General features: G+C 41.5%; 1 protein-coding gene across 1 annotated transcript in view; it reads right to left on the bottom strand.

Moving 5' to 3' along the window:
- Window positions 1-6,587, bottom strand: part of FAM188A (family with sequence similarity 188 member A) — a 93,915-nt gene that overhangs the window by 66,506 nt on the left and 20,822 nt on the right. The window contains exons 10-11 of the mRNA XM_018566263.1: window positions 5,979-6,038; window positions 981-991 (exon numbers count right to left, since the gene is read on the bottom strand). Of these exons, the coding sequence (XP_018421765.1) occupies window positions 981-991; window positions 5,979-6,038 (71 nt within the window). The remainder of the gene's footprint in view (window positions 1-980; window positions 992-5,978; window positions 6,039-6,587) is intronic.

Below are 6,587 nucleotides of genomic sequence, written 5' to 3'. Positions count from 1 at the left end.
AACAGGGAGAGAATACAAGTCAATAACAGAACATACCTATCCCAGAAATGTAAAACCTGCTCTATTATAACAGAGGAGATTAAGATTCTTCCAAAGGCCATTTCCGGCAGGTTCTCTTTAAATGGATTTCTACCTTTTTCCATCTAAATTAACAACAGCCCTGGTTTTTTTTAAACTCACATTATCCCAGAACATCAGATAACTATTTTTATTACACTTTAAACTTCAAAACACCATCCGAGAGATAAAAGCATAAACAAGTGTAAAAATATCTGGAGTGGTTTTCGTTAGGGAACAGATTTAACGGTCTGGAAGTTCCTGGAAGGTGTCGAAGTCCCTCTCTGATGGCTTATATACAAAAAAAAAGGCAGATTTAAAACAAGAAAATTCTTCTCCTTTTATAGACGTAGATGGAAAACATTGTCGGACATCTATCGCTGTGTGAAGTAGCATGTAGCTACGTGTGCCTTAAATATCAGAGGTTATATAAACCGGAGGTAGGGTTTATAAATCATTCCAGTGCTTAGTTTTTTTTTTACTTGTCATGAGCAAAGAAAACAAGACTTCTACATATTTGAAACTGAACTTTAGCATAATAAAAAAACAACAGCACAGTAATAGTAAAATAAGAAAAATGCTGCCCCTGCAGTAATTCATTTCTGCCACTAGATGTCCTCAGTCTTCCAGGCTGAATGACAGCCTGTGTCATTCAACTCACTTCTTCTAAGCCCAGGCTGTCATGGACCAGGAGGACATGGATCTCCTGGGGTGGGGTCATCACAATACCTGTGCTCATGGTACTACTGCAATAAACTGCGCTTACACATTAGATGAGCAACTTTCAGTTGCAGAGTGAAGCTGAACATACACTCTTAGACTTGATTAAGTAAAAGACTTTTGTTGAGCTGGCAGGGCCACCCACTGTAAATCAGATGAAACTCCAAAATTTTGGCCTGGTTCACACCTGGGCGTTCGAACGCTCTGCAAAACGCTCAAACACCGAAATCCCATTATTTCCTATGGGTATGGTTCACACCTGGGCATATCACAGGCCGCATGAACGCGCTACAAAACGCCCTACGCCCAAAGAAGTACAGGAGCTTCTTTGGGGCGTTTTTGTTGCGCGTTTCCATTGGGATACAGCCAAGTAGCCCTCGGAAACGCGCGTTTGTCGCACGTTTTTTACAGCGAATCGCGCAACACGAAACATGCGACAAACGCGCATATTCAATACGCCTAGGTGTGAACCAAGCCTTAGAGCTGTCACTACAACAGGAATAGAAGATAAATCTTCCAATGGGTCACTTTTTCCTTTGACAACTGTCTAAAACAGAGAATTCCCCTTATATTGGAAAGATTTCCTCTTTATTTCCTATTGAGTGTACAGGAATTGAAGTATAGGGAAATCTCCATAATTAGACACAGATAGCAAAAAAACATAATGGACAGCGGTTTTAAGCTTCCCAAATGCAAGGAAAAGGTTTTGGCTTAGATATACTCTAATGTCTGGTAACCTGGATGTTTTCTGGAACTTGCATTCCTGATTTTGAGTGCACAGCTCTGCCTTGAAGTATGTTTACTTTTATATTGAAAATCTCCTGTAAATGAGTCATAACCACAAGCTAAGTACATCCTCTCTTTAATTACTGGCTGCCCACCCACCTTTATTTCTGTTAATGGTGCCAGATGTATGTAAAGTTCAGTAATCTGTCGCATTCCCTGAATCAGTAGCACTGCAGACATGTCCTATTCTAAAACCTGAACACACACATGTGAGGTGTGAACGGGTTAATATCATTTTCCTTTCATGCTAAAACAGCATCATGTTCATGTGCTGTGCTGTATTCCCTGAATGCATTTAAAGTGTATTTCCACTATTGCAGTCAAATTTAAGAAAACTCGACTATACGTTTATGTATTCACACAACATACAGAAAAACACATTTTCAAAACATATTTCTTAACCTTTTAGATATTTCTTTAGTGAAGGCCTTTGTGCACATTCCAGGCTACTGAGCAGTGTGAAAGTAAAGGGACAAATTGAGGAGAACTATGAGGTGAGTGATTTCCACTCATCCTCATAGTTAGAGCCGATGTGTGACATTGAAACTGTCACAGGTCGGCTCTATTGATCGGGAAGTGAGCGAACACCATGATCATATCCCTGCTCGCTCACTTCCTGACCATATCCCTGCATAGAGCGGTGACTGTCAGTCACCTTTACCCGCAGGGATCCCCCCTCTGATCGTCCAGCGCTGAGTGGTGGAACAGACGGGGAGGGGGAGTGTCGGTGCCATTCATGTCAGTGGCACTGCAGACACGCCTCCCCCATCCGCAGTGCGATCGCTGGCACCGGAAGGCGAGGTACAGGAATGCCCTCCGTTCCGGTGCAGTGCGAGCTGAAAAAATGCTGCAAGCACTATTTTTTCAGATCGCACTGCACCGGAAAGGAGGGCATTCCTGTACTTCAATTGGTCCATTGACTCTGCCCCTTTTTTATTTCTTTTTTTTTACCTTTTGTATTGATCCAACCTTTGTCCTTAGCATGTTTAAATTCACTTAGGGGTTGCCTGACTCGCTTCTTCTGCTGGAAATCTATTTCTAGCATCAACTACTCTTTATGTAAAATAATACCAAAAAGGTTAGTTCTCTACTTTCCTCCCACTAGTTTGAGGTCATGCCTCATTTCTAGAGGTGCACCGAAATGGAATTTTTAAAACCGAAACTATGACATATGTATAAATATACATGATATAAAAGATATATATGAGATAATCTTCGCACAGGAGTTTTTCTTAACTTTAAATTAACTGAGAGCAACTGTGCTGTACCCTAAGGGAAGGGAAGTACAACCAATTAATATGCACAGCACTAAAAGGGTTTTCGAACATAATCCTTGTTTTTAATATCAATTATATAACTTTTTGCTGATTTTTATACATTATTTGGTACTTTTACCATTGTGCATATATATTGAGTTTTATTTGCTCTAAACCCTCACCACCATTTTTTTTTTTTATTACTAGTTTTGAATATAGTGGGGAAGGACTAGAACTGTTGGGTTTTTACTGCTATCTGAGGCTCCATTAGAGAGATTTATCCTCACTTCCTGTACTGCAAAAATGTTTTCCCAGTGTGAAACAAACAGCAAAAATAAATCTGTCTGGGGTTCTACCTTTCCCCTTCTTTACCCCATTCTACCTTACCGTACTAAAGAAAAGCATTTTTATTTCGGTCTGTGTTGCTGCTGGTGAGTTCCCCTCATTCCCTGTTGGGTAAAACATTGTCAGGATGGGACACTTCCTGTCCCAGTGAGCAGCAAGGTACTGCTGTGAGCTTCACTTCCTATCATAGAATTGTCAGCCACCTCTTCTCCTACAATGAGAGCCTCTCTATTGGTTAAAGAGATCTCAGGCACTTTACTGAGGGATGCAGAAAGCTGGAAAGGAAGGAGAAGAGAAAAGAGGAGAGGGAGGAAAGGGAAAAGAGAAAGGAAGAAGAGAAGGTAAGAAAATGGAAGGAAAGGAAAGAGAAGGAAAGGGAAGGAAAGAGAAGGAAAGAGAAGGGAAGGGAAGGGAAGGAAAGGAAAGAGAAGGAAAGGAAAAGGAAGGAAAGAGAAGGAAAGGAAAGAGGTGGAAAGGAGAGGAAAGAGAAGGAAAGGAAAGAGATGGAAAGGAGAAAAGGTGAGGACAGGACAGGAAGGGAAAGGAAATGCAAGGAAAAGAAAGATCTTTTATTTCCTTTCATCCTTTGTAAGGAAGGCAGGGAGAAATGGAAGGGGGGTGGGAAGCAGAGAGAGAAGCAAAAGAAAAAAAAAAGAGGGTTGGAAGAAAAGATAAGGAAAGAAAAGAATAACGGAAGAAAGTTTCAGAAGTAAAGTAACTGATATGCTTTATTTAAAGGCTCTGAATTTAAGCTTGTACGGGGGCAGAGTACACCTTTGGATGTACTTAGTGACAGGTCCTCACATATCAATGTCGGGCTGTTCTCATAACATCCGCTATTCATTTTTACCATGTGATTTAGTCTCCACAGGGATTTCCTTACTGAGCACTAGTACAGAGCCGACTAGCTTTACATAGGTCAGACTAATTGTGTAATCCGATTTGTGCATTTAGGAGTTCTGTCTCTATTCCACCTGGTGCTAAAGATTCATATATTCTGGATTAGAAGCAGAAAGGAAGTGCAGCGTAATGGCTTAACCACAAAACTAACATAAGTCCGATAGCATTACAAGTCTTCGTATTAACACCTACGCTGGTGCAGCAGAGAACAGCAGAGGCTTTGTCTGTGGAATATAATCTCTGAGAATGGAGCTGTGCGCAATGAAGTCCAAACCAGGAATTCATCACCTGAGAACACAATGTGCTGCTATGATCCAAGAAGTCTAATGAGTTGATCAGGTCTCAAAGGAGTCGCTAGAAGAACTGTAAGCACAAGTGTCTTCATGGCAAAAATAAACCTTTATTTCATTGGTAAGCCAGCACACAGGACAGGTTAAAAAAACAGCTAATTCCTATAGTAGCAGGGGTAATGGAGAGCTTTAGGGACCAGTCACTTGCTAGGCTCATTGTAGATCTATTGTCCTGTACATAAGCAGAGGATTCTGGGAAGGTGATATCAATCTGTGCACACAGCACTGCCCAGTCTCAGTACTGAAAGATCAATTAGATTTTCCCCTGAATGTCTATCGAGGAAGGGCACAAGACAATACACCTGAGCTATGCTCAGCGGTACCATGATGTGTGGGGGCCAGCATGTCAGACCAGAAGAGGTTCAGCAAACACACCCGATTGGTGGCACTGTTTGCATAGGAGCTGCAAATGTAAGGTGATCCCACTATAGCACCGCTTCTCTTACTTAAAGAAGAACTATGGGGTCAGGACTATTCCCCATAGTTCTCCTACGGGTAACGGGAGGACACAATCTAGCGTCCTCCCGTCACCCTAAGCTTTTATTTGGGTTGGGGTTTCTTGGATTCCTAAGCGCTAAAATTTCTAACTGCTTCTCAATTTTTGTAATGTTAGGAGGGACTGTGAGGGGCTCAAGGAATGTATTCCTGCCTTCTGCATTGAAATATAAATGAGAGAAACACTATTTCTCAAATTTAATTCATAAGTCTTTTTACAAGGACAGGTCACTGTGAATGTGCTGAGAAAAACCTGAAACCAGCCATGTTGCCTGCTGCAACAAAACATGTAAAAGGTAAGACATATTTTCTAAAGAATTCTTTTTCGGTATGCTGTGTGAATGGGAACACATAAGAAACATATTAGAGTGGTGTTTGCAAATCCAACTACAAAAGTGGAAATATGCTTTAAGGCTCAGCTTGTTTGAACTCCCAAGAGAGTCACTGCAATGTTGCTGTGTAAGCAGAAAGCATTTCTCATTAAAGTAGCAAACTGAGAGCCTTAAAATGTGAATGTAAGTCTAAAGTTTCAACTACAGTCTCAAAAGCAAAAAGCATAATAATAACAACAATAATATGGATAATACTGAACACTTTAAAAAAAATAAAAAAAAAGAATTAGAGCCATGTAATGTTGAATTCATATTATTAATCAGCTGCTTGAAGAGTACCAGTACATGATAAGAAAGTGCCAAGCCCTTGAAGTGGAAGAGAGCAGGCAGCACCATTACGAGCTACAACTAACATTTTGCTTCATGACTCTTGGTACCATCTCTCCTTCACCCACAAGATCATTTTTCTGCGCAGGCTATTGCTTGTACCGGCACCAGGCAAACTGCAATGTGAGGAAGTTTGCGTGTGTACTCTGTTTAATACCCAAGAAGTTGTCCTAAAAAACAGCCAATAATTCCTTTGCCTGCTGAAATGATCCCAATCCAGACATAAAGTTCCTGTGTTAATCGACAACAGCACTGACATTTTGGAACCAGTAATTAGTAATCAACTGACTACATTTCTTACCTTTGCTGTACCTATTTATAGATTTCAAGGCTTGAATCTTTGTGTCAACCGGTGAGCATCATCAGTGTCAGAAATCCAACATGTGTCTGACTGTGGATACCAAGCAGCTCTGATCAGGGAAAAGAAAGAAGATGAAAGATTAATGTAGACCTAACAAACCATCAGAATAAACTGAACAGCACGCTTCAGGACTGGAGAAAATGATTTTAAACCATTCTGCATAATATATTATATAGGATTTATATAGGAGGGCATTACAGTTACAGTACAAATCAATATAAAATGTTAAGGAGGGCCCAAAATGAGTCAAGGGCATTTTAATTGTACACTCCAGTGCAAACTGATAATCAAACCTTAAGGCCTCATTCACACGACCATTGGCCAGCACGTTCAGCTCCGTGCAGGGCAGTTCCTGGGAAGGACAGGTGCTGCGTGTGATTAGTACGCCTCCCCCGTCCTTTTCTATGGGACTATGCGGCCTACGCTCACCGGCCCTGCATGTCCGTACGGGTGCGTGTTACCTGGCTCGCACGCAGACAGGATCCATCCTGTCAGCGTACGAGTATGCTCACCCGCATGGGCGGGTAAGCGTAGGGGAGTGTACGGCCGCGTAGTCCCATAGAGAAGGACGGGGGCTGCGTACTAATCATACACAGCA

Source organism: Nanorana parkeri, unplaced genomic scaffold, assembly GCF_000935625.1.
Source record: "Nanorana parkeri isolate BGI_ZX_2015 unplaced genomic scaffold, ASM93562v1 scaffold929, whole genome shotgun sequence".
NCBI lineage: Eukaryota > Metazoa > Chordata > Amphibia > Anura > Dicroglossidae > Nanorana > Nanorana parkeri.
This window is presented reverse-complemented; position numbering and strand designations above follow the sequence as displayed.